At 62.2% G+C, this 24,009-nt stretch overlaps 3 protein-coding genes across 4 annotated transcripts in view; 1 reads left to right on the top strand and 2 right to left on the bottom strand.

The window, feature by feature from the left end:
• Positions 1-50: 50 nt before the first annotated feature.
• MRPL54 (mitochondrial ribosomal protein L54) lies at positions 51-3,703 on the bottom strand. Its single transcript, XM_074978442.1, has 3 exons — positions 3,496-3,703; positions 2,139-2,295; positions 51-404 (listed from the first exon to the last, which is right to left on the bottom strand). The coding sequence occupies exons 1-3, from the start codon at positions 3,599-3,601 to the stop codon at positions 272-274; spliced, it is 396 nt and encodes a 131-aa protein (XP_074834543.1). The 5' UTR covers positions 3,602-3,703; the 3' UTR covers positions 51-271.
• A 2,733-nt stretch (positions 3,704-6,436) lies between these two features.
• APBA3 (amyloid beta precursor protein binding family A member 3) lies at positions 6,437-18,065 on the top strand. 2 transcript variants are annotated; one of them, XM_074978222.1, is made up of 11 exons: positions 6,437-6,611; positions 7,977-9,224; positions 9,982-10,021; positions 10,974-11,119; positions 12,251-12,337; positions 13,056-13,214; positions 13,621-13,800; positions 14,200-14,412; positions 15,190-15,309; positions 15,833-15,973; positions 16,583-18,065. In XM_074978222.1, the coding sequence occupies exons 2-11, from the start codon at positions 8,034-8,036 to the stop codon at positions 16,652-16,654; spliced, it is 2,349 nt and encodes a 782-aa protein (XP_074834323.1). In that variant the 5' UTR covers positions 6,437-6,611; positions 7,977-8,033; the 3' UTR covers positions 16,655-18,065. The 2 variants fall into 2 exon arrangements, with proteins under 2 accessions (XP_074834323.1, XP_074834324.1); XM_074978223.1 differs by lacking the exon at positions 14,200-14,412.
• Positions 18,066-18,948: 883 nt separating this feature from the next.
• The window catches only part of TJP3 (tight junction protein 3), a 57,721-nt gene continuing 52,660 nt past the window's right edge, over positions 18,949-24,009 (bottom strand). The window contains exons 14-20 of the mRNA XM_074978075.1: positions 23,482-23,678; positions 22,691-22,786; positions 21,931-22,001; positions 21,240-21,551; positions 20,694-20,930; positions 20,326-20,378; positions 18,949-19,426 (exon numbers count right to left, since the gene is read on the bottom strand). Of these exons, the coding sequence (XP_074834176.1) occupies positions 19,324-19,426; positions 20,326-20,378; positions 20,694-20,930; positions 21,240-21,551; positions 21,931-22,001; positions 22,691-22,786; positions 23,482-23,678 (1,069 nt within the window). The 3' untranslated portion in view covers positions 18,949-19,323. The remainder of the gene's footprint in view (positions 19,427-20,325; positions 20,379-20,693; positions 20,931-21,239; positions 21,552-21,930; positions 22,002-22,690; positions 22,787-23,481; positions 23,679-24,009) is intronic.

Raw genomic sequence — 24,009 nt, 5'->3', positions numbered from 1 at the left:
ACCCCAGGTAACACACAGCATTGGTAACATGAAAGACACACCAGTGCTGCCCAGTTACGGCCAGTGATTTATTGTCATCAGTACTTACAGTAAAAATAAGAGACCCCGGCGAGGCTCAGGGGCCAGCTGATCCCAGCTCGGGGACCTGTTCAACTGCATCTGTTTCCCATCTGATGGGATATGTCCAAATCCCACCTTGGGACCTCTGTGCAGCATCCTTCTCTGGTCCAGGGGCACAGGAGGGGGAGGGGTGCTGCCACACAGGCTCCCCCTAAAACTTCCTGGCCTTGCTCAGTTTGTTGCGGCGCCAGGTGTCGTACTTCCGCAGGCGCCTCCAGTACTGGGGTGTCTCGGGGTCCAGCTCCTCCAGTTTCTTGGGGGGACCAAGGTACATCTGGAAAAGCCTGGGGTCCAAAGCATAGGATGAGTGCAATCTCCAGCCTGACACAGGTGATGGGGCAGGTCAGTCCCTCAGGATCCCGCTGGCTCCTTCCCTCACACTGTCACTTGCCAGTCAGTGTCTCTAGGGCTAGCCCTGGTCTCCAGAGCCAGGCCAAATTTTTTGCAGAGCTTTTTTGGTTAAAAATGCAGATTCAGGTACACTGCCAAGTTTCCCAAAATTGCACTGACTTCCCCACACTGCTTGGGCTGGTAAAAATAATCCCAATGCATTTCTACCTTTCTGAAACACAATGTTTTTGGTTCGCTGAGAAGCAGCTGAGATCCCACCAAAATGTTGTGTTCCATTTGAGATATGAGTAAAAAGTGTGCTCTTGTAGCCAAGAAGGCTAATGGCATACTGGGGTGCACTAGGAAGAGCATTACAAGCAGATCTAGAGAAGTGTTTTATTCCTCTTTACTCAGCACTGGTGAGGCCACATCTGGAATACTGTGTCCAGTTTTGGGCCCCCCAGTATAAAAAGGATGTGGATTTGCTGGAGCAGGTTCAGCGAAGGGCAACAAAAATGATTACGGGTCTGGAGCACAAGACCTATGAGGATAGGCTGAAGGATTTGGGTTTGTTTAGTTTACAGAAGAGAAGACTTAGAGGTGATTTAATAGCAGCCTTCAACTTCCTGAAGGGGAGCTCTAAAAAGGAGGGTGAGAAACTGTTCTCAGTGGTGTCAGATGGCAGAACAAGGAGCAATGGTCTGAAGTTGAAGAGGGAAAGGTGTAGGTTAGATATTAGGAAAAACTACTTCACCAGGTGCATGGTGACGCACTAGAACGCGTTGCCTAGAGAGGTGGTGGACTCTCCATCCCTTGAGGTTTTTAAGTCCTGGCTGGACAAGGTCCTGGCTGGGATGACTTAGTGGGGGTTGATCCTGCTTGAAGCAGGGGGCTGGACTAGATGACCTCCTGAGGTCTCTTCCAGCCCTGTGATTCTATGAATCATTTTTTCTGTTTTTCAGAACTATCAGCAAACCAGAAACTCCCCTGACTTGTCCAGCTCTGCAAGGAGGAGAAAGTGCACCTTGCTCAGAGACTTATTCCACAAACACAGGGGACTAAGCATTGGTAGGGTGGGGCCCTCGGAGGGGCGCTGCTCAGTTCTGCAGGAGATCTAGAGGGTTACAGAGAGACACTCACTGAAGTGCAGGGGTGCCCGCAGAGGGACATATGTAGAGAGTCACAGCTCCACTTGTTTATTATTTCTATTCTACTAGCATTTAAAGCCTCAGTTGTGACTCTGACCCCACTGTGCTAGGCACTGTACATTATTTATTAGGTGTAGTACAGGAACACCTAGAAGTCCCAGCTGGGATCCAGAACCACCCCCCTGCTACAGCTGTATATTATTAGGTGCATGTTGGTAGCTCTGAGGAGCCCCAGCTATGGCCTAGAGCTATACTGTGCTAGGACTGTACAGACACATAACAAAAAACCCACTCCCTGCGCCGGGGAGCTCACAGTTGTTCAGCACTTTGCTCATACTGTGGCATCTTTCAGTTGTGGGGCAAAATATATAGCGTAAACTTTATTTAACCCTTTTAGGGACTGGAACAGTTAGGTCCAAGGTCTCATAAGGAATCACTAATGGAGCCAGCAAAGGAACACAGAAGTCCTGTCTGGGACTAAACACTAGTCCCCATGTGCCTCGAGGGGCTGGGAGAGGGCAGATAGAGGTTATCACCCACCAGTCAGGATATTCAGAGTCGTCCTTCAGCACCACCTCTGGGCCCTGTCTGTAGTAGTTCACTCCCATGGCATGTGTAGTGAGCATCACAGGGTCCTCGCACACCTTTGAGTCTTTCACTGCCTCCTTACTGAAGCCTTTCCCTTTGGTCTTCACCACTGCAGAGACAAGCAGAAGTCAGCCTGGCATGGGGGTGTGTGACACCAGACCCTTGTGGGGACCAGCAACGGCCCTAGCAAATTTCCCTGCCCGTGATTTCTGCTTCCCAGCAGGCAGAGATCAAACATCCTCATGATGCAAGTGAGCAGCTCTGGAGACCCAGCCACTGGCTGGGAAGAGCCCAAATGCTCCACAACTGTGCAGGTCTCATTACAGTTCAGGTCCCATTGTCTCCCAGAGATTCCAGGCCGCTGATCCTCCCTTGTGGGCAATGGGAGTCAGGCTCATTGAGCCCTTCCCCTCCACAACCACCCTGACATCCAGATATTTTGGAGCATAAGCTGCCATGGGTAAAAACAGCTGATGAAGCAGGTCTTTGCCCATGAAAGCTTGGGCTCCAAAATATGTTAGCTCAGCATTTCCCAAAGTGTGGTCTGTGGCCCAGTACTGGTCCTTGGGGGAAAAAAGTCCTGGTCCTTAGAAAATATATAAATTATCACGCACGATCCTATTAATTTGGTACATTTCATATTCTCCCATGTAACGAAGGTAATGAAGAAGCGGGTCTCTGCCCACGAACGCTCATGCTCCAAAATATCTGTTAGTCTATAAGGTACCACAGAACTTCTTGCTGTTCTCGAAGATAAAAACAAACACGGCTCCCTCTCTGATAACAATAAGTTAGGCACTTCTGTATTTTATCTCAAAATGTATATTACTATGTACTATTATTATTGTGAATAAACAATAAACAGTGCAAACGCATTCATTTTTCATTTTTTTTTAAATAGGCGTTTATGTATTTGGGTTGCAAAAAAACAGACACTGAAAAAAAAAAAATAACCGGGTCCCATCTGCACGAAGTTTGGGAAACCCTGTGCGAGCCTAGAAGGCGCCGCAGGACTTGGCGCTGCTTTTGCCGACACAGACTAACAGGCTCCCGATACCGATGTCCAAACGCACGTGGGAAGACCTCAGCGCGGGGCACAAAGGGGCGTGGTGCATTCCTCTTCCCCGGGGCGGGGCAGGTCTGGGACCCCCGGCAGCAGGGCCCGAGGTTGGACCACGGCCCCGCTCTCACAAGCGGGTCTCCTAGAACCCGGCTAGTGCCGCTCCCGCCCGGAGCCAGGCCGGAACCGCGGGCCCGGCGCGGAACCCAGGAGTCCCGGCTGGCAGCGCCCGGGGCCGGCCGCGCTCACCTGCTTTCTTGGCGTAGCTCTGCGCCGGCGGCCCGCGGAGCACGGCGGGGGCAGCGGCCAGGCGGCGCCCAGCCCCGAGCGCGCAGCCGAGCGCCCGCGCGGCCATGGCCCGGCGGGGAGCGGGCAGAGCGCGGCCAGGACGCGCGGCCGGAAGGGTTCGCCCGGGCTCGGCTCGGCTCGGGGACCGGAAGAGGCCGCCGGCAGCACGGGGCCGGCTCAGCGGGGCGGGGCCGTAGCGCTGCCGCGTCTCACCGTGTGACCCGGGCGGGAGTGAACGCGCCTAGGGGGGAGGCGGCAGAGCAGGGCTGGGGGGGGGGTTACTTGCAGACGCCCCCACGGGAAGGACCCAAGGGGGTAAGAGGCCCCGGGGGCTGAGCTCCCCCCCCCCGGGCGTGCAAAGCGGGGCCTGGGTCCCTCCTCGGCTGCCCCAGTGCGCCCTGGGCTGCCGTGGCTGGGGGCTGCTCCGGCCAGGCCGGGGGCACTGCCGGGCTGGGCTGCTGCGGAGCGGGGGTTGAGCTGGCCGCCCCGGGGTGCCCTCCACCTACAGGTGGGCCAAAGCAGCATTGGTCCGCAGCACGCCGCAAGCAGGGGCACCCCAGCTGCCCCCCCACTCGTTTAGCTAGTTAACCCATTACATTTCCCATCCCTAGTCTGGGTGGGAGGTAGGGTGCTGGAGCAGGCTGGGAGTGGAGGTCTGGGGGGGAGGGTGCAAGAGTGACTAGGAGGCGGGTGGAGGAACTGGCCAGGGCTGGGAGAGCTTGGGGAGGAGGGGATGAAGGGGCTGGCCATGGGGGCAGTGTGGGTGGTGCTTAACTGGCTCCATGCTCCCTGCCATGCCCAAATACCATCCTCCGCTCTTCCTATTGGCCAAAATCTGCCCAACAGTAGCAGTGGGGAAACCCTTCTATGAGCAAAACAAAAAGCAGTCAAGTAGCACTTTAAAGACTAGCAAAGTAGTTTATTAGGTGAGCTTTCGTGGGACCATATCCATATATGAAGAAGTGGGTCTGTCCCACGAAAGCTCACCTAATAAACTACTTTGCTAGTCTTTAAAGTGCTACTTGACTGCTTTTTGTTTTGATAGTGTATAGACTAGCACGGCTTCCTCTCTGTTACTCTTCTATGAGCAGTTTCCAGCACCCCATTCCCCCAGCCAGGGGGAGGGTTAGCAGCAGGGCACAGCACCCTACTTCTCCTCCACATACTGGATCTGGTCCTACAGGGTCAGGACTCCCCACCCCTGGGTAGATAGTGTTTTTGAACGGAAAGGTGTTGATGCAGCTTTTCAAAAGGCTATTTCCTTGGCAAGGTCCTTGTGCTTGTTGATTGGTGGTTTGTTCGTTTTTTTTTTTTTTTAATCATCGCTGCATGATTATTGGATATGTCGCCCATGGGGCTGTGCTTTAGCCAATCAGAATGCTGACTTGTACAAGTAGCACTTTAAAGACTAACAAAATGATTTATTGGGCAACGAGCTTTTGTGGGACAGACCCAGTGGGTCTGTCCCACGAAAGCTCATAGCCCAATAAATCATTTTGTTAGTCTTTAAAGAGCTACAGGACTGCTGGGTTGTTTTCTTAGAATACAGACTAACATGGCCACCCCTCTGTTCCTAGTCGTCTTTTACATGAGTCAGTGGGGTCATGAACACAGAGAATCCTATGGGACCTCAGGAGGTCATCAAGTCCAGCCCCCTGCCCAAAGCAGGACCAAATCCAACAAAGCAAAACCGCAGTCATGTAGCACTTTAAAGACTAACAAAATAATTATTTAGATGATGAGCTTTCGTGGGACAGACCGACTTCTTCAGATCACAGCCATACCAGAAGAAACTCAATGTATAAAGCACAGAGGTCCAAAAATTGTTCTCAAGGTTGACAAATCAGAAAATATGTTCTGGTATGGCTGTGATCTGAAGAAGCGGGTCTGCCCCATGAAAGCTCATCACCTAATAAATTATATTATTAGTCTTTAAAGTGCTATATGACTGGTTTCTTATTTGGGTAGAATACAGACTAAGACAGCCACCTCTCTGTCATTATTCAACCCCAACAAAATCATCCCAGCCAGGACTTAAAAACCTCCGGGGATGGAGATCCCACCACCACTCTAGGCAGCAAGTAACTAAGCACTTCTGGAATCTGTTCTTTGAAACTCACTTGGGTTAAAGTCGAAGTATCACAAAAATTAGGCTACTTCTACACTCACCCCCTTCCTGTCGGCAGGGGCATGAGAATGAGGCAATTCAAAGCAGGCTAATGAGGCCTTAACATGCATATTCAGCAACTTATTAGCATAATGGCAGTTGTGCAAATTTCAAAGTGCAGCTTTGAAATATCAGAGGGGTAGCGGAGATAGTCTGGATCTGTAACAGCAACGAAGGGTCCTGTGGCACCTTATAGACTAACAGAAAAGTTTTGAGCATGAGCTTTCGTAAGCACAGACTCATGGACTTTCCCTTCCTCTAGTTCTGGAGGAGTAAGGGAATGTTGATGCGGGGCCTTATTTCCAAGCTGCCCCCATCTACGCTGTCAATGTGCAATTCGCAGTCTGTTTATGCCGCTGCATTATGCTAATGAATCACTCAATATGCACATGAGCTCCTCATTAGGCTGGTTCCAGTTGCCTCATTCCCAGGCCCCGCCGACGGGAGGGGGCGAGTGTAGAAGCAGCACTTGGGCAGGGTAACTCGCGTGACTTCCCCACTCTGCTTCCAGCTGTGCCGGATTGGGGCTAACCCCAGGCTGCTTTCCTCCCTCCCGCGGCCTGAGGGAAGACTTGGGCCGCTGCCAGCGGCGAAGTCCCAGCAGCCGCTTTGTACCACGGCAGGCCTGGGCGTGAGAACGGCGCCCCAGCTGCTCCGCGGGACAGAACTACATCCCCCAGCAGCCTCCGGGGTGCGCATGCCCAGTAGGGGGCAGAGCCGCGGGAAGAGGGAAGGGGCAGGTTCGGGGGTTCGTACCATGTAACCACGCAGCAGCCCCGCGGGGGGGAGCGCGCCCAGTCCGACCCGACCCGACCCGACCCGACCCGAGCAGCGCCCGGCGCCCGAGCGGGTAACTCGGCCCGTCTCCTGCCGCCCAGCCGCTGCAGGAGGAGTTGGCGAAGTTCGGGCAGTAAGTTGGGGGAGGGCCCCACGCGTGCTGCTGCGGGGGGCGCTCCGCGGAGCCTGGCCCGGGGGTGCTCGGGGGATCCCCAGAACTCAGCTGGGGGGTGTAGCTCCGCGGAGCCTGGCCGGGGGCGGTGCTCGGGGGCTCCCCAGACCCGAGCCGGGGGGTGCAGCTGCTCCGGGCCGGCTGGGGGAATGCTCGGGGCTGGCCGGGGGGCGCTCGGGGTCTCCCGCTGCTCGGGCCCGGCCCGGCCGGGGGCTGGAGCGTCCCCTGGGTGGGGCCGGTGGGGAGAGGGGCCAGGCATGGAGGGGCTTGGCCGAGGTGGGGCAGCCCGGCTGTGTGTTGGGCTGACTGCAGAGCACAAGGCACCGGCCCGGCCCGGCCCAGCCCAGGCAACCGGCCCCGAGCACTTACTGGCCCGGTTCCAAGACTTAGCCGCCCGCCTGCCTTGTGTCACGGGGGTGTCGGATGGAAGCAGCGCTCCTGGTGCCCAGGGCCAAGTCAGCGCCCAGCAGCCGGGGTGGGAGCCTGGATGGGCCGGCTGGGAAAATCAGGGTCGAGCGTTCGGTTTACTCGGATGGAACCACATTGCTGGCGGGAGTATAAATGTGTAAGGCCCGGTTGGGGCTAAGGGGACAGATTCTGCTCTCACTGATGCAGGTGTAAATCAGGAGTAGCTCCATGGCCTTCAGTGGATTTACACAGGTGTCACTGGAGGCAGTGTGCAGCCTGGCTGTGTGAGTGAGTGTGAGGGGCCTTGCCAAGCCCATGGCGTTTCTGCTCCCTGGGTCATCTATACTTTGATCTGGTAGGAGGTAAAAACCAGCCAGAGGGAAGCAGCTGCGTTAGGGGCTGTTGGTGGGAATCAGGAGGGTTTGGAAGGACTCAGGCCCTCTGTGTCTCAGCTTGGGCTGCCAATGTCAGCGGCCACCTTTGCAAAATGTCTGTGCCTCAGTTTCCGCATCTGTAAACTGGGGGCAGGGAGACTGGCCAGGCTGCGAGGCAGCACGTGTGGGAATTTGCTCACTGATGAGCTCCAAGTGTCGTGCATCAGACATCGACGTGGGTTTGCTGACTTGCCCAGCGTAGTGTGTGTGCTGTCCAGCATCTTACTTGCACAGATTTAAGTTCCTCCGTGCCCCAGGACCTGGGCTGAGTTGGTGGCATTTGCAAGGCTGTGCTCTGTGGCAGGAACAGTTCCTTGACTAATCCAGCCCTGTTCCTCTGCTGCTGCTTGTTTCCCTTCAGAAGATGAGGGGCTGGATCCCCTGCGTGTGACTCAGGGTGGCTCTGCTGAGGGTTTGCTCTGTGAAGCGCTTTGCTCTGTCTGCGAGTGTCCAACCTGAAATGCCTCTTTCCTTCTCTCCTCAGTGTAGGACGAGTGTCATCTTCTGCGCCTGGGCAGGAGCCACCGTGACGGACAGCAGTATGGACTACCAACCCGAGGCATGCCCAGGTCCTGGCTTTGGCAGCCACAGCCCTGTTAAGGAGCTCCTGGAATCACCAGCCATGGACCTGGAGGAAGGTATCTTACCAGCCCTGGTGAAGCCAGTGGCCTCTGAAGAAAGCCTGCAGCAGCCCGGATCCCCCTTCAGTGCCCTGTACTCTGACCTACACGCCTCTGCCCCTGAGGCCAAACTGCTGCTCAGTGCAGCTGCTTCAGAGCCAACAGTCTCCAGCAGCGCCCAAGGCGGCCTGCCTATCCCTGGTCCCCCAGCTGCTCGGGGCTTGGCAGCTGAGGAAGCACGTGCTGATGCTTGCAGTGATCCGGGGACGGAAGGTGGCTGGGAGGAGGCTGCCGCCCCTGGCAGTGATCCTGACTGGAAAAGGAAGCCCGGGGGAGCCCAGCTAGATGTGGGCTACGCCAGAGCCCTGGCCAGCAAGGAGCAGTGTGACCTGGTCCGCATGGATCTGGATGCGGAGCCTGAGGCCCTCCTGAGCTGGGAGGAGTGGGCAGAGACTGAGGGAGAGGATGACAAGCCAGAGATCCACGGTCTCCTCGCCCGGCTCCAGGCCCTCAGCTCCAGCTGCCATGATGACTCACCTGCCTCGGAGCAGGACCCGCTGCTGGCATCAGACTGCGGCACGGGGCCTTACGGGGGAGAGGTGCCACTCCCCCACAAGCGGCTCTCTGGCTGCTGCCGGGGCCTGCCAGGCGAGTGCCCTCCCTGCCCGCTGCACGTCGCCACGGGGAGAGGCCTGGCAGTGCCGCCCTGCCGGGCTCAGTGCTCCGCTGGCTCCCGGAGGAGCCGGGAGAGCCACGGCCTGCTCTCTGCAGAGGCTGGCCGGGAGGACTTACTGAGCCTCCTGCACCATGAGGGAGGACTCCCTGTGGAGGCCGGGGAGGAGACCCCCCTAGCCAGGTTGGACATCCTGGCCAGGAGCGACAGGGAGGCCCTGCAGCTCCCAGAGAGCCCCGCAGCCCAGCGGGTGGAGGAGGCCACTTCACAGGCTGGCAGCCCTCGGGCACGAGGCTCCTGCCGGCGCTATCGGAAAGGGGGAGCCCGCAAGGAAGACGCTGCCTGCATGTCCCCGGGCAGCCGGGACAGCTCCCCGGAGGCCGCGTGGGTGTCCGCCCATTCCAGCCAGGGCCCGGAGCGGGCCCCCCACGGGAGCGCAGTGAGTGCTTTGTGTGCTGGCTTGAGGTGCCGTGGCTGGGGTGGGCTCTGAGCTGTCTCTGGGGAGCCAAGCCTGGAGCTGAGTCCTCCAACAGTTCCCCCGGCCACAGCTACACACAGCACTGGCAGTCAGCCCATGGCTCCAGAGCAGCTCCCCCCAGGCTGGGGAGAGCGGCTGCCCTTGGCTCCCTGCTGTGTGTAGCGGGGGAGGCAGATGGAGGGGCAGCCGCCCAGCGCGGGGCCTGGTGTCACGTGTGGAAGCCCAGAGCCTGGGGACAAGGTCTGCGCTCCCTGGGGCGTGGGGGGGTGAGTCGTGTGTCCAGCCTGGCGTGCTGAGGTGGGGTGTCACCCAGAGGGTCAGGCACAGGGAGTGCGGCTCTGGGGACCTGAATGATGGGCTGGCAGCAGGTCATGACTGGGTCTCTGCCCCCTTCTAGCCTGGCCCCAGGACACCCGTCCTCATCCCAGCCTCGGCAGCCCCTTGTCCTGTTCCTGCTCCCAGCTGGGGCTCTGGCCCAGTCCCAGAAGTGTGAGCTAACCCACAGGCCTGGGTGGCAGCAGCTGCCCACAGACCTCCGGCGTCCTTGGCTTCCCTGCACTTGTCTCCCTGCCCCCACTCCTGCCCTGAGAGCTGCCCTCCGCCGCCGGCGGGCTAGTTACTCCTTGTGCCACCACCGTCGCCTTGGCTAGAGGCGCTGGCCAGGGCCTGCTGTTTTCCCCGGGTGCTGGCGCTCATTGATCTTGTCACTGCTTTACAGGCTAAAGAGTCCCTGGCAGCCTATCCAGCCTTCAAAGAGGGTGAGTTGGTCCAGGTGAACCCTGTGTCCTGCCTCCCCGTCCCTGTGCTGTGCGCCAGGCCATGGGCACTGCCTCTCGCGGGCGCTGTTTGCTTAGTGCAAGACATGCCGGCCCAGCGCGGGACGGGAGGGGATGGCTGGAAAGGGCTTTGGCTGCCCTGGCTCCTGGCCGGCGCTCTGGCTGCTGAGCCCGGAGAAGGGCCAGTGTGGGGAGGACACTGGGTCCCGTCCTGCTCTAGTTACAAGTGCCTTTGTGTGGCCTTCGTGAAATGAGTTTGGGGGGGTCTCAAGTCCCCGCGCTCCGTGATCTCTGTGCCTAGGATCCCCGGCAGCCACAGCTGGGAGCTTGGGGTCGGGCCGTTGCGCCTCAGGTGTGTGGGTGAGGGGCTGAGGCACTCACACAGCCTCTGGCGACGTCTCCCATTGTCTACGTGCACAAGACAAGGCGGTGCCATAGGCAGCCTGGCATTTGCAGCCCCAAGGCAGGAGGCAGCGGGGTAGGCAGGGTACCTGGCTGGGGCTGGAGCCCCCTTCCCCGTGGTTAGCCCTGGGGGTCTGGCCCCTGGAAGAGAGCTGCGCCCATGGGGAGCTCTGTGGTGGGTTGCACCACCAGTTGTGGTGCAGGAGCTGCGCCTGCCTGCCTGGCCTGGGAGAGAGGCGCTGGGCATGTCCCCGTGGGCGTCTCAGGTCTGTGGAGTGGGGGCAGAGTGCCAAAGCCCATCTGGCTCATGCTGGTGGGGGATGGGGAGAGGGAGCATTGTCGCGGGGCAGGGGGGGGAACAGCTTTAAATGGGGGAAGGGAGAGGAGACTTGGGCCCTGCTGAGGCAGGAGAAACCGTCCCCCAGCCAAGACAAACAGCGGCTGAGAGAGACCAGTCCCCCCTTGAGTCAACAGCAGCCGGGCGGTGCAGGCCCGCAGGAGCTGTTGCTGATGCCCAACCCTGTATTCTCAGTGGCAGGCCCCTGCGAGCCAGAGGACCTCCTGGACGGTGTGATCTTTGGAGCCAAGTATCTGGGCTCCACGCAGCTGGTCTCCGAGAGGAATCCGCCCCCCAGCGTCCGCATGGCTCAGGCCCAGGAAGCTGTGGACAGGATAAAGGTGGGTGGGGGGGTGCCTGTCGGTGGCGCTGCTGCGTGTGTCTCTTCAGTAGCATCCGGCCCTGTGGGCACCGGCTGTGAGGGGAGCCCCTGCCTGGCACTAGCTGATTTCCACCCGCCGGAAGCCCAAGCCCAGCTGGCTGTGGCAGCCCAGCCGCAGCCCCATCCCGGCAGTGAGGAGATGCGCTGTCTGATGCTCAGAACACAGCATGCGTCCTGCGTGGCTCTCTGCTGCCTCGCCTTGCACCTCCTGGGCTCGCTGGCCTGGCCTGGTGCTGCAGTGGGTGGAGGGCCCTGCGCCCCAGGGCGGGATCTCCAGCCATTTCTGCAGCGGTTCTGGACCCGGGCTCCAGGGCAAAGCTGGGGGTGGCACGAGCATCTGCCTGCACCTGCCTCGGGTTCTCTCCTGCCCCAGTCGTTGCACTCCGCAGCTGGGCTTTGATGTGTGGGGGGGTGGGGAATAGGATCCCCTCAAGCTCCTCCCCAGAAGCAGGCGCTGCTCGTCTCCTCGAGGTTTGTAGCCCTGTCTGTACTGGAGCAAGTGTGCAGAGCAGCAAAAGCACCTGGGGCCGTCTGTGGCTGGGAGCTGAGCTCCCATTGGCAGGGCTGGGCAGAAGGCAGTGGTGGGGGGGCGGAGATTCAAACAGGTCCCCCTGTGGGAGGGGAAGCAGCGGTCCAAGGACAGGCCAGGGATCAGGAGACCTGAGTTCCAGTCCCACCTCTTCCACTGGGTGGCGCTGGGCAAGGCCTGGCCTCTTGGTGCCTCAGTTTCCCCTGTAAAAGGAGGCCCATCTACCTTTCCTGCATGGGGTGTGTAAAGTGCTCGGTGAGGGGGCTCTGGACAAGAGTCGCCCAGAGATGAAGCAGAGGAAGGCAGGGCAAATCCAATCTGCTACGTTAGCTAGCTCTGCTGGGCCAGTGGGCTGTGAGGTCTAGTAACCCACCTCTGGTCCCAGAAACCCAGACTGCACGTTCATGGAGGCTCATTGCTCCTTGAAGGGAAACTGAGGCACAGGGTGAGGCAGTGACACAGGCTGGTCACACAGAGAGTTGGGCCTGAGCTGGGATTAGAAGCCAGGAGTCCTGGGGCCAAGGTGCTTGCTGGTTACTCACACGGCTGCTTTTGCTGCAGGCTCCGGATGGCGAATCCCAGCCCATGACCGAGGTGGATCTGTTTGTCTCTACTCAGAGGATCAAGGTCCTGACAGCCGACTCGCAGGTGTGTAGGAAATGGGATGTCCTTTGGGTGGGTGGGGGTGTCACCGCTGTTAGAATTCTCCCCCATTGGGCAGAAGCAGCCTAAGGCGGAATGCAAATCTGTGTCTGTTACACGTGATGCAGAGACCCTTGGGATGTGACCCCACCCTGGTAAAGGGCCTGTCCTTCCAGAGGATCCCACAGATGGCACAGCTGCTGCCCAAATGCAGCCGCCTCTGGGTTAGAGCCTGCATGCAACCAGGAAACCAATTGTCTTCGCAGGGCCTCATGGCTCCTCTAGGCTCAGAGCTGTGCCGGTGCCAAGCCCCCTGAGGATGTTCCTAGTTTAATCTAAACTTGGTTTATGTTGATTGATTACTGAGCTCAAGGACATCGGTGTCAACAGGTGTCAGTCTCGGGCTGCACAGCCAGGCTGGGCCCTTCATGAGTAGGGATGGCCGCGCGGGTTCGTTGTGTCCTGTATCCCAGTCAGGTCTCCCTGCAGGACCCCGGGGAACAGATTGTGAGTTCTTGGTGTCTGGCCTGCAACTCACAGGGACGTTCTCCCAGCTGCGTTTGAGTGGAATAGGCACCAAAGCCCCAGGCTGCATAAGAGCCCTCCCCTCCTCTTGGCTAGTTGGGCTCCCGGGCTGTGGGGTCTGGGCTCTGATAATCCTGCCAGGGCTTCTCTGTCCTGCGAGACTGACCGTCATCAAACTCTGTCTTCCCACCGCCCCCAGGAGGCCATGATGGACCACCCCTTGCAGACGATCTCCTACATCGCCGACATTGGCAGCATCGTCGTGCTGATGGCGCGCAGGAAGCTGCCGCGACGGACGGACTCCCCGGGAGAGAAGCGGCTCTACAAGATGATCTGCCATGTCTTCCATTCTGCTGACGTGAGTCTGAGCCTGGCAGGGCCTCGGAGCCTGGAGCGCCAGGTCCCAGCAAGCGTCACGAGCTGGGAGGGTCTCAGCGTGGCCTGCAGGTGGTGCTGTTCCTCGGGTCCAGCTTGGAGACAGGAGAGTGCTCCATGGGGGGGTCCTTTGTACTGTGGAGAAGCCCAGGCCTGGCCAGCGTAGACGGGGCTGTGCCAGGGGAGTGAGGCCGAGGGGGTGTCTGAGCTGCACCAGGGTCTGGGGGCATGTCCTTCCCCTGCTCCCCAGACGCACTAGCAGGGTTTGACTGTGCCACGGACAGGCTGGCAGACGGATGAGCTTTGATCCCCTGGTGCCGCCCAGGCTCTCGGGTGGTGGGTGGAGCCCTGGCCTGGCTGGGGTAACCTCGGGGCACCTCCCGCTGCAGGCCCAGCTCATCGCCCAGGCTATCGGGCAGGCGTTCAGCGCAGCGTACCAGCAGCTGCTGCAGGCCAGTGGGATCGACCCAAGCCAGCTGTGCCCCAGCCAGGAGGGCCACGCCCTGGAGAGCCAGGAGCTGCACAACGGCGACCTGGCCCACTTCTCCAACCAGGACAACTGCAAGGAAGTAAGAGCCGCGGCGGGGGTGGGTCAAGCTCCTTAGCACCCATCGGGGCTCCCAGCAGTGCCTCTTGCTGGTGTCTGCAGTGGGCGAAGCCTCATGTGCTGCCATCTGCCAGTGCCCTGCTGCAGGGAGCTCCCCGTAGCCAGCGCCCCAGCCCCGCTCCTGCTGCAGCACCGGGCTGGCGGGGCTGGGACGGGCACTGCCCCTGCGCCCTCTGGAATGTGGGTCTGCAGAAATCACGAGCCGGCCACGGTCGGAGCACCTGGCCGCGTGGAGTTCTCTGTGCTGACCTGCCAGCCTTGGGGGGGGGGCCCTGTGCTCTGGCCCCCCTTTCACTCACAGGGCCCTGCATCCTGCCCCTCCCCTCGGCTCACTGAGCCCCACACTCTGCCCGGCCCGCAGGTCTGCATCCGCAAGCAGAAGGGGGAGATCCTGGGCGTGGCCGTTGTGGAGTCGGGCTGGGGCTCCATCCTGCCCACTGTGGTCATCGCCAACCTCATGCACGGGGGCCCTGCAGAGAAGTGTGGGCAGCTGAGCATTGGCGACCGGCTTATGGCTGTCAACGGGGCCAGCTTGGTGGGGCTGCCCCTCAGCACCTGCCAGAGCATCATCCGGGTGAGGCGGGTTGGGTGGGAGAGGTGAGGGGGCTGACAGGTCTGGGGACAGGGATGGGGAGGGAGGTGGGGGGGGGTGGGGGTGTGATGGGGTGGAGGTGGTAGGACAGGGAGGAGGGGCCAGTGGAGGGGGAGGCTTGTGGGGGAGCATAGGGGTCGGGAGGACCAGTGCCCAGCTCCCTTTCCATAAAGGCGTCTGCCCCCCATGCTCAGTGGGAAGGGCCATGAGAGCTGGGGCGGGGGAACGCTGCAGCCATGCGGGGCTGGAGCTGTGCTTGGCCCAGGCACCCTTGGGACAATACATGAGGTGCAGTGAGACCTTCCGGCGTCCGCCAGCAGGGAACCCAGGGGTCCTGGCTCCTGCTGTCCTGCACAGGAGTGCCTCAGCTGTGCCCGCCCCGGGGCGGATCGGCCCTGGCTCAGGTATCTGAGACGCTGCCTCCGGGAGGTGTCCCTGGCTGGGCAATTGCAGCACTGCCCCAGTGAGGGGAGCATGCCTGTGCTGGGGCCAGGGAGCAGGCAGGAGAGGGCAGCATGGCCTAGAGGTTAGAGCTGGGCAAGCTGGACTTGGACGCCTGGGTCCTTTTCCGTGACTTGAGTAGGAGCTTAGGCAAGCCCGTGCCTCAGTTTCTCCCCTTGGAAATGTCTGGGGTGGGGGCACAGTGGCTGTGTTGTTCTGCCCCAGGGGTCCTCACTGGGCCCAGTGGTGGCCGGGCTGACCCCGGCAGCTTCCCTCCAGGCCCCTGCGGTGCTAACAAGCCCTACTCCCCCGTGGCAGGACCTGAGATGGCAGACGGAGGTGACGCTGAGCATCGTGCGCTGCCCGCCTGTCACCACGGCGATCATCCGCCGGCCCGACTCCCAGTACCCGCTGGGCTTCTGCGTGGAGGATGGCATTGTGAGTCAGGGCTCGGGGCCTGGCTGCTCTGGGCTCACCAGCTGGCACCTGTCCCCGGGTGTGTCGTCCTGCTCCCAGCCCCATGGGCAGCAGTGGGGCTGGTTCTGGGTGGGGCCTCATGGGGGATGAGCCCATGGGGCAAACGTGCAGGGCTCTGAGCACCACACCCAGCACCTCCAGACCATCTCTCTTTGCCCTCCCCTTGCAGCACCAGCTGCCAGGGCCTGTCCTCCTCCTATCAGGACCACAGTGACCACGGCCTTTGCTGTGCCCCGGCACCCTGGCCCTATCCTGCTGCCCCCATCGCTCAGAGCCAAGATTCTGCCCTGCTGCCTCCAGGGCCAATCCTGCGCAGGGCTGAGCCCTGGCTCCCGTGGCCCAGACGGTGCGGGAGCCTGGTGCTGAGTGAGCAGCAGGGGATGGATGGCCACGGAGGGGAACGGGTGTGATTTGTGCCACCGGTGGAGGGTGTGGGGGCAAGGCTGAGTCTGTTCTCACCAGCAAACCCCCCCCGGCCCTTTAGATCTGCAGCCTGATGCGAGGGGGCATAGCGGAGCGCGGGGGCATCCGTGTGGGCCATCGTATCGTCGAGATCAACGGGCAGAGCGTGGTGGCCACCCCCCACGAGAAGATCATCCGGGTCCTCACGCAGGCTGTCCGTGAGGTGAGCGGCCGGGGCCAGGCCTGGGAGGCAGGGAGGGCCCTGCGCCCTGGCAAGGGGCTGGTGTGGGGCAGACCCCCGCCAAGAGCCCTGTCCCACCCACCTGGCTGGCTGGCTCCCACCCCGAGAGCCCTGCCCCCCGTTTCAGGGATTGACATGGGACCTAGTCTCCCTGGCCCCTGATTTCTCAGCTGCTCGTCTCATTCCCCGGCCTGCTGTGCAAGCTGTGCTCTCTGCTGGGGGCATCTCTACTCCCACTGCTGACTAACACGGGGGCAGGCGAAGCAATGGCTGTTCATCCTGGCCCCTGCCAGAAACCTGAGGCAGTGCAGGTTAACGCAGGTGCTGTGGGAACCCCTGCCAGCCTGGCCAGGAGCAGGAGTCCATGAAGAACTGTTGGTCTTTTCTCTCAGGTCCTCGTGTTCACCCCTCAGCCTGGGCAAGACGGTGCGTTTCTTGCTTTATGCACGGTTAGCTCAGCTCCACCCCAGAGGTGGCTGCATTTCCCCCAGGCTAAGGGAGGCTGGGCCGACAAGTGGGGTCTGCAGGGCCCCTGAGCCCCAGTGAGGGTGTCAGCCTGGAATTTCCTCAGCTGCTTCCTTCTGTCTCTAGGTTGTTATCAAGACCATGCCGGCCTCCACCTACCGCTTACTGACGGGCCAGGAGCAGCCCCTCTTCCTCTGAGTGCAGTTTGCATTGCCTGTCTTTGGGGCTGTGGCCTGCAGCAGCCCCCTACGAGGGACAGGCAGGCACCTCCAGTTCCCTCGCGGCTTGGGGGGGCCACAGCTTCCTGCTTTTGTGGCACACAGGGACCCACCAGACACCCCCACCTCTGGGGAATTTTGACCTTCCCTGGGGGTACTGTGCCCAGCCTCCCCACAGGAGGGTTTGCACCAGGCTGTAGCCATCTTGCCCGTGGTCACAGGGACCCAGCTCTCCACCCCGGCTCCTCGGTTCACTCAGCCCTTCTGCTCGCCAAGCCGCTCCATCCAGCGCAGCCGGGGTCTGGGCCCTGAGCACGCACGCTGCTTCCCTTGCTCCGCTGGGCCTGGGGCTCTTCTGATCCCCCAGGGACGTACGTACGCTCGGGCCAGCCCTGAGGTGTGCAGGATCTCTTGGTGACGCCCCAGGGCAGGGCCGGGACTCGGCTCTGAAGCGAGCGCTTCCTTGGCGCGTGGTGCTGGAGGAGCTGCAGCAGAGGCTATACAGGGGAAAGGCAGCGTGCGCCCTTCACTGCTGCAGCCGGGCTGGGAGTGGGGGTTCTCGTGTAGCACCCCAGGGCCAGCGCTGGGCCAGGCAGACCTGCTTGAGCTCTGGGCAAAGGGCAGAGCTGGTTTGCTGGCTGCTGCCAGGGAGCGATGGCCCTGTCCTGTGCCCCTCCTCTCTGCCTCCATAGGCCCAAGGGCGGCTGGCCTGCAGGCGAGCCGTGCCACAGCTGCCCTCTCCCTTTGGTGCTGCTGTCCACCTGAGAGGGCCTAGGACTGGCCAGCAATCCCCCGGGGGAAGCCCAGCTCCAGCTGAGGGAAGGGGGCTGCCCAGGGCACCTGCCCCTATTGGACCTGCTGGGGACACACTCTGCTTTGCAGTGCTGCAGTCGCAGTGCCTTTGGACAGCCCCTCCTGTGGCACCTGGGAGCAGGGCCTGGCCTCCACCTGGCTGCTGGCCCCTGGGGGGTGGTTTGCACCTTCACGCTGCCACACCTGGAAAAGTGGCAGCAGCCACTCTGTGGCCCTGCGCTATAGGCTGGAGCCCCAGGCTAGCTGGGGGGGCGGCAGAGCAGCAGGCTTGTGCTGCCAGCAGCGGCCTAGCTGCCCATCGGGCCCTGGTGGGGAAGCGCAGGACCTGACCCTATCCTGCTACTGGCCCCTGTCCAGGGCTGACTGTTCCCATCAATAGGAGGGGCCGGGGCTGGCTCTGTGGCTTGCACGAAGCTGCAGTGATGAGCTCAGCAGGAGCAGTTGTCCCATGTCTGCTCAGAGCCGTTGGCCCAGTACTTGCCTAGGTCAGTGCCCTCTGAGCTTCCCCACCTGCCAGAAGCCTTGGGGCTGATTTCAACCTGTCTGGGTGCTGAGGGGAGAATAAAAGTTGTGATGTGTCCTGGCTGGACTGAGTAGTGCCAGCTGGCTGGGCCCCTGGGTGGCAGGCACAAGGGGGCCTGTGACCTCTGGGGAGCACTGGCCAGGCCCCTGCTTCCCAAGTGACGTGGTGCAGGGAACAGCCAGTCACTGTGCCCCAAGCAGAGCTCACCTTAGCTCCAGCCTCCCTGGCCCCCCCTGCAGTTGGAAGGCAGCCGGCAGCCGAGGGTCGCCCAGCCTAACACAATGTATTAGGAGAGGATTCTGGACCTGCACCAAGTTGCTGCCTGCCTGGGTCGTGCAGCTGTAAAGCTGGGGAAGAGCTGCAGCGTGTTCAGGGCCCCAGGGGGACCAGAACTTGCTGGGGGTACCAGGGAGCTGCTGGCTCAGGGCCCCCTCGGCTTCCCGGCAGGCAGGGCAGGGCCCTGGGTCCCCACCTGGCTCCCAGCTCGAGCTTGGGCCCCCATCCATGGTGCTGCAGCTTGAACCTGCTGCTCTCTCCCTGGTTAACACTAGGTGCGTCGGGGGCCTCCGGCTCTGACCGACGCTGTCGGTGAGTGCCCCCCTCCCCCGCTTGTCCCCCCAGCCGTCTGTGCTTCCTGTGCACAATGTGCAATAGTGGCACCAAGCCAGGGCCCTAGTGCCCATCTCCATGGCAGGGAAGGCTGATGCCAAGAGCCGGCTGCCAGCACGCAGCTGGGGGAGGGCCAGCAGGGCCATGCCAGGCGCCCCAGCCGCTGCTCTCAGGAGTTCCCTGCAGCCAGGCAACAGGTCAGGCACTGATAGCCTGCAGCTTGGGCCCCAGCCTGAGGCTTTAACCTTAGCCAAGCCCCTGCCCTGAGATCTGGGTCAAAGCCTGTCCCTCTGCCCCAGCCGGGATCAGGGAGACAGCAGGGGTCCGACAAAGGGTTCCTTTATTACAAGGCTATTTACAGCACCAGCCAGGCAGCCTGCCCCATGAGTGTCACGGCCAGAGCTGCATGGGTCTGGAATAGGGACATGCTGGTGTCATTACAGACAGCCAGCATGGGCAGGACAGAGAGGGAAGGAGAGGAGAGCTGGACAGGGAAGAGAGCTGTGCTGCTGCGCCTCCTGTTTGGGAGGATGAATAGCCCTGCACTGCTGGAGCGGGACCTGCACCCTGCTGCTCGGTGTGCTGGAGGGAGCCAGCCCAGGCCCTTGCTGGCCCCAGGTGGGTAGGGAGCAGGGGATCCCCACTCTGGCCCAGGGCCCAGCACACAGTGCAGAGGTGGAGGGTGATGAGTCCCAGCTGTGTGGCTACAGGTCCGTAACCGGGCCCCAGTCATAATCCTCAGCCTCATCGGAGTCATAGGCCCGGGCCCGTGTGAACTTCTTCTTCAGCGCGCTGTGTTCATACTCCCTGTGAGGCAGACACTGGGTCAGGCCCTGGGTGGGGGTTCCTCCCTCAAAAACACTCACCCCAGGCCTCCTCCCAGCCCCCAATTCACCCTGCACCCGCCTCAGCCTGCCTTCCCCAGTGCTGTGCAGGAGCAGCCTTGGCTGTTCTGTGCAACCAGGCACCCACTGCCCGGGGTGGGGGGTTCCCTCCAAGCTGGGGCAGGGGGAGCCAGCCTCCTGCTCCTCAGGGTGCTTGACCGTGGTTGAGCCCCACTGCAGGTTCAAACAGAGGGCTGGCTTTGCCCCCTTGAGGCCTACAGGAGCAGAAGAATGGCCACCCTCAGTCAGCCCATGGGGGTTCATCCAGACCAGAGTCTTGTCCTCAGACATTGGCCAGTGCCAGCTGTCCCCAAGGATCCCTCACCTGTTGGCCATTCCCAGGACCTGGCAAAGGGAGGCCAGGGCCAGCCAGGCAGCAGGCAGGGGATTAGAGGACCTATCCTCCAACTCACCTAGTGACTTTCTGAAACCTGCTCTAGGGGCCCTGCCATGCAGGTCTCCCAGCTCTGGGCTGACACTGGCAGGGGAGCGAGCAGCCAGTCTCTGGGTCTGAGACCCCAGAATGGACCACAGACCACGGCTAGTTCAGGTTCACAACTGGCCCTGGGTGACATTCCCATCCCCGGTCCTGAACGTGGGTGGAGACCCCAGGAGCCGGGCCTGAGCCAGAGGTGTGTGTGACTTCCTAAGAGCTGGATGTCCAGCGAGTGGACCCGTTGTCCTGGCAGAAACAAGGCTGAGCATGTGACTTATCGGCCCTGGCAGCCCTCCCTGTCCCTCGTGGCCAGCGGCGCCTGCCCCGGTCACACTCGCTGAGGGGGAGGCCCTGCCAGCGCAGGGGAGAGACGAGGCTGCGCGTACCTGGTGCTGCTGTAGTCCTGTCTCCACTGGCCCCAGGGCTGCTGGTATCCATCCTATTGGAACGGGAAGGAAGCAGGTAGAGCTGTGGAGCTGAGCGCTCTGGATGGGGGGGGCTGAAGCCCCCAGCACTGCCCTAGCAAAGAGGCTGCACCACCTGGTTGCCCTGCAAGAGCCCCCCCGGGTCCTGGAGCTGGGTCGTGCTCCCTGGGCTGTCAAGAGGGGAGGTCAGCTGCCATGACAGGCCCCTTGGTGCCCAGCCTGAGGGGAGTTAATGACACCACCTGCGGCCACGGCTGGGCTCCCGCCCGCCTTCCCCAGAAGCCACCAGCCAGCGCAGCGTCTGAGCCAGCCCCGTCTGCACCGCTGACCTGTGGCGGGCCCTGGGCCTGAGAGCCGGCCCCGTGCTCATCCGGCGCCACCGGCTCCGAGGAGCGGGCCAGGGCTGGCTGGCCATCGTCTTCCTCCAGCTCGTCTGTGTAGGCTCCCCCCTCGCCGTCCGTGTCCTCGTAGTCGCTGTTGGCGCGGCTGTCACAGGTGAGGTCCCCAGTGCTGGCGGAGAACTGCTGGTTCAGCAGGTCCAGGCCCTCCTCCGAGGAGGCGTCCACCTGTAGGGAGAGCAGACGGGGTCACCTGGCACCAGGCCAGTGGAGCCTGCTGCAACCTGTGGGGGGGGTGTATCCCCTGGCCCCTCGGCACTGGGGCACAGGCGTGGGTCTCCCCGGCCTGGCAGAGCCACAGGGTCAATGGGAGCCCCTGTAGGCCTGAGGCGTTGCCCTACCTCCCCGGAGCTCGGGGCCGCCCCGGCTGCTGGGATCATTAACCGCCAGGCTAATCCCAGCTCCGAGTGGCAGCGTGCCCAGAGCCACGCCCGGGGTGCCCGGTTCAGGCAGGGGGCCTTGGGGCCTCTGCGGTACCTGTTCCTCTGCAGTCCAGATGGGCCGGGCCTGCTGAGCGCGGATGATCTCCTGGAGGCTCTGGTACCAGGTGTTGGTGCAGCCACTGAGGCTGATACTGGCTGTGAAGAGGTAGCTGTAGTTCTTCTTCATCTTGAGGGCCTGGGCGTAGAGGCGGCGGGAGCTCTTCCTGGAGTCGGGGGCGAGCCACTGGCGCATGGCCTTGATGCCCTGCCGGCTGTCGGGCTCGCAGAACACCACCACCGGGTAGTACTGCACGTAGTTGAGCCGCTCCACCGCCGCTGGCGTGACGTCCAGGAGCGCATGCTTGTCCTGGGGCGGGGAGGGAAACCTGTGGCTGGGGCCCCTCGCCCCACAACCACCAGCCCTGAGGTGCTGGGCCAGCTGCTGGTCGGAAGCCCTGAAAGCCAGCTCTCAGGGCCCCCAGCCCCTTGCAGGGCTGGCCTCTCCCACCCCACTGCCGCAGCACCGGGCACACACAACAGGCCCCTGGCAGCAGGGACAGCCCCGGCCGTGTCAAGCAGGAGCCCCGAGTTCATGCCGAGCTCTGCGCTCGCTCGGACAGCACACCCCGCCCAGGGGCTGGGTATCCCGCACTTCCCCGGAGGCCCAGGGGACTGGCGGGGAGGCTCAGTGTGGGGAGCGTCCCCCTCGGTATTCCCAGCCATCTGTGCGCACGAGCCCGTCTCACCTTCTCGGTGATCCGCCGCACCGAGTCGAGTTTGATGACCTTGGACGACCCCCCGTCGCGGGCCACACTCTCTGGGGAACAGCACAACACCGCCCAGGTGAGAGCGGCTCCGAACCGGACGCTCGGTTGGTCCCCGTGGCTCTCGCTCAGCTGGCTGCCGGCGAGCTCCCCAGTCCCTCCCCCCACCCCGGCTGTGGGGGGGAGTGAGCGATGACTGCATGCCTTTAGGGTGGGGGAGCCTGGGGATGGTGTGGGGGTGCAGTGGCAGAAAGGGGGAGGGGCAGGACTGGGGGTGACCCAGGACACTGTGGGGGGCAGGACTGGAGGCAGCCCAGGGCAATGCAGGGGGGTGGGACTGGAGACGGCCCGGGGCGCTGCGGGGGGGTGCGGGGGGCAGGTCTGGCGGTGGAGAGAGGGGTTCTGCCTGGGCTAGCTCAGGACACCAGCAGCAGCAGTTCTGGGCCGCTGACGCTGCCAAGCAGCTGGCACGAGGCACGCAGGGTGTGGATGGGACAGTCACTGCGGATGGGACAGTCACTGCACGTGGGAAATGCGGAGGCCAAGGGAAAGGGAGCAGCTGGGAGCAGGGCCCTGACCTGCGGCAGGCTCTCAGCACTAGTCACGCCCAGGACCCCGCAGGAACGCCTCCGCAGGGTGCCTGCTCTGGCCCCGAGCCCCCTCCTCACCCTGGCCCCCCCGGACGCCCTGCAGTCCCCGCCTGTTCCAGGACAGCCCCTCGGGCACTCCCAGCTGCACTTACGGGCGATCTCAAACTGGTCAGGCAGCTCCCTGCTCAGCTTCTCCATGGCTATGTCGGAGATGGGCCCCAGGATCACAACCGGCCGCCGGAAGCTGGCTGTGGGGAGTGGAGGGGAGCTCAGAGCCAGGCACCGAGGGGTCCAACCCCCTTCCCGGCACTGAAAGGTTGCAAGCTTCGGGCAGGTCCCCTGCCTGCACCGTGGGGGACTGGCCGGGGACACTGGGCACAGACGGGCTAGGGGATGGCAGGACCAGTGGGCCAGCAGCCTGTCAGAGCATCCACCCTCTCAGCGCCAGCCACTGCTGCAATAGCCCGGTGTGCTCCCTGCTGCTCCCATGGGAGAGGTCGACCTGGAACGCCTGAGGGCGAGCGACCGGCCCTCGTAGGCTGGGGAGGGGAGAACCAGGAGCCCCGTCCCTAGCCCCACAGGCTGGCAGCTCAGCTGGGCTTCGAGGGAAATGGGGTTTGTTTGGCCTATAGCAGGCTGCTCCCCTGAAGACACCAACCCCCTGTTGCCCAGGGTGAGGCCTGGTGAGGAGCTGGGGCCAAGGTCACCCCAGCAGGGGATCCCCCTCCTCTCAGCACAGAGGCCTACAAAGCAGCCAGCCGTGCCCAGCAGGGCCTGGGACAACAGCTCCTGGGGGCCAGGATGGCTCCGGAGGCCAGGGGGAAGGGAAGGCAGGGTTCTTTGGCATGGACAGGCCGCAGCAGGCAGCCTCCCCAGGCCAGGCATGAGCCCCTGCTCTCTCCTCCAGCACCCACTTCCCGGGGCAGCCCCGAGGCCTGCCCACCTTCCCGCAGCACCACCCTCTCGTAGGGCGGATAGTGGCCCTGCTTGGTGAGAGCCGACAGGTCCTCCCGGCTCTTCCGCAGGTTCTTCTTGGCGCCCCGCAGGCCTCGCAGCTTCCAGAACTCGGCCCGGGCCCCAGAGGAGCTGCTCATGGACGTGGCCTTCAGGACAGACTCCAAGCTGGCAATCTGCTCAGCCCTGCACCAGAGGGAGAGGCAGTGTCAGAACTGAGCCCCAAAGCGTCTCAGGACACCCCCAACCTCCAGCCTCACCAGCTGGTGAGCATTTCTGCCGGTGTCTGGGGCTGGCTCGTTGCCATCCACACTGGGGATTTCTGGCACCATCAATCAGGGAGCCTGGGAGCCCCTGCAAGGGCTGATGCCAACTCGCCTCCTTCCTCGTGCGCCTGTGCCAGCAGGAGGGGCCGGGAAGCAGTGGCCGTGGCGGGCACCCAATATCGTTACTCAGAGCACTCCAGGAGCCGGGTGTCGGGGCCGAGACCAGCTCTGCATAGCAGAGCCCCGTGCCA

This window comes from Carettochelys insculpta, chromosome 27, assembly GCF_033958435.1.
Source record: "Carettochelys insculpta isolate YL-2023 chromosome 27, ASM3395843v1, whole genome shotgun sequence".
In the NCBI taxonomy this organism is placed as follows: domain Eukaryota; kingdom Metazoa; phylum Chordata; order Testudines; family Carettochelyidae; genus Carettochelys; species Carettochelys insculpta.
Note: the sequence above shows the minus strand (reverse complement) of the source record. Positions and strands in the feature narration are given on the sequence as shown.

Bases quoted from the DNA above. Each gene is read 5' to 3' on its own strand.
- MRPL54 (XM_074978442.1), bottom strand. From the start codon at position 3,601: ATGGCCGCGCGGGCGCTCGGCTGCGCGCTCGGGGCTGGGCGCCGCCTG. The intron at 2,296-3,495 runs GTGAGCGCGGCC...TTGTCTCTGCAG, and splicing joins GAGCTACGCCAAGAAAGCAG to TGGTGAAGACCAAAGGGAAA. The intron at 405-2,138 runs GTGGGTGATAAC...TTTGGACCCCAG, and splicing joins GACTCTGAATATCCTGACTG to GCTTTTCCAGATGTACCTTG.
- APBA3 (XM_074978222.1), top strand. From the start codon at position 8,034: ATGGACTACCAACCCGAGGCATGCCCAGGTCCTGGCTTTGGCAGCCAC. The intron at 9,225-9,981 runs GTGAGTGCTTTG...ACTGCTTTACAG, and splicing joins GGGCCCCCCACGGGAGCGCA to GCTAAAGAGTCCCTGGCAGC. The intron at 10,022-10,973 runs GTGAGTTGGTCC...CTGTATTCTCAG, and splicing joins CTATCCAGCCTTCAAAGAGG to TGGCAGGCCCCTGCGAGCCA.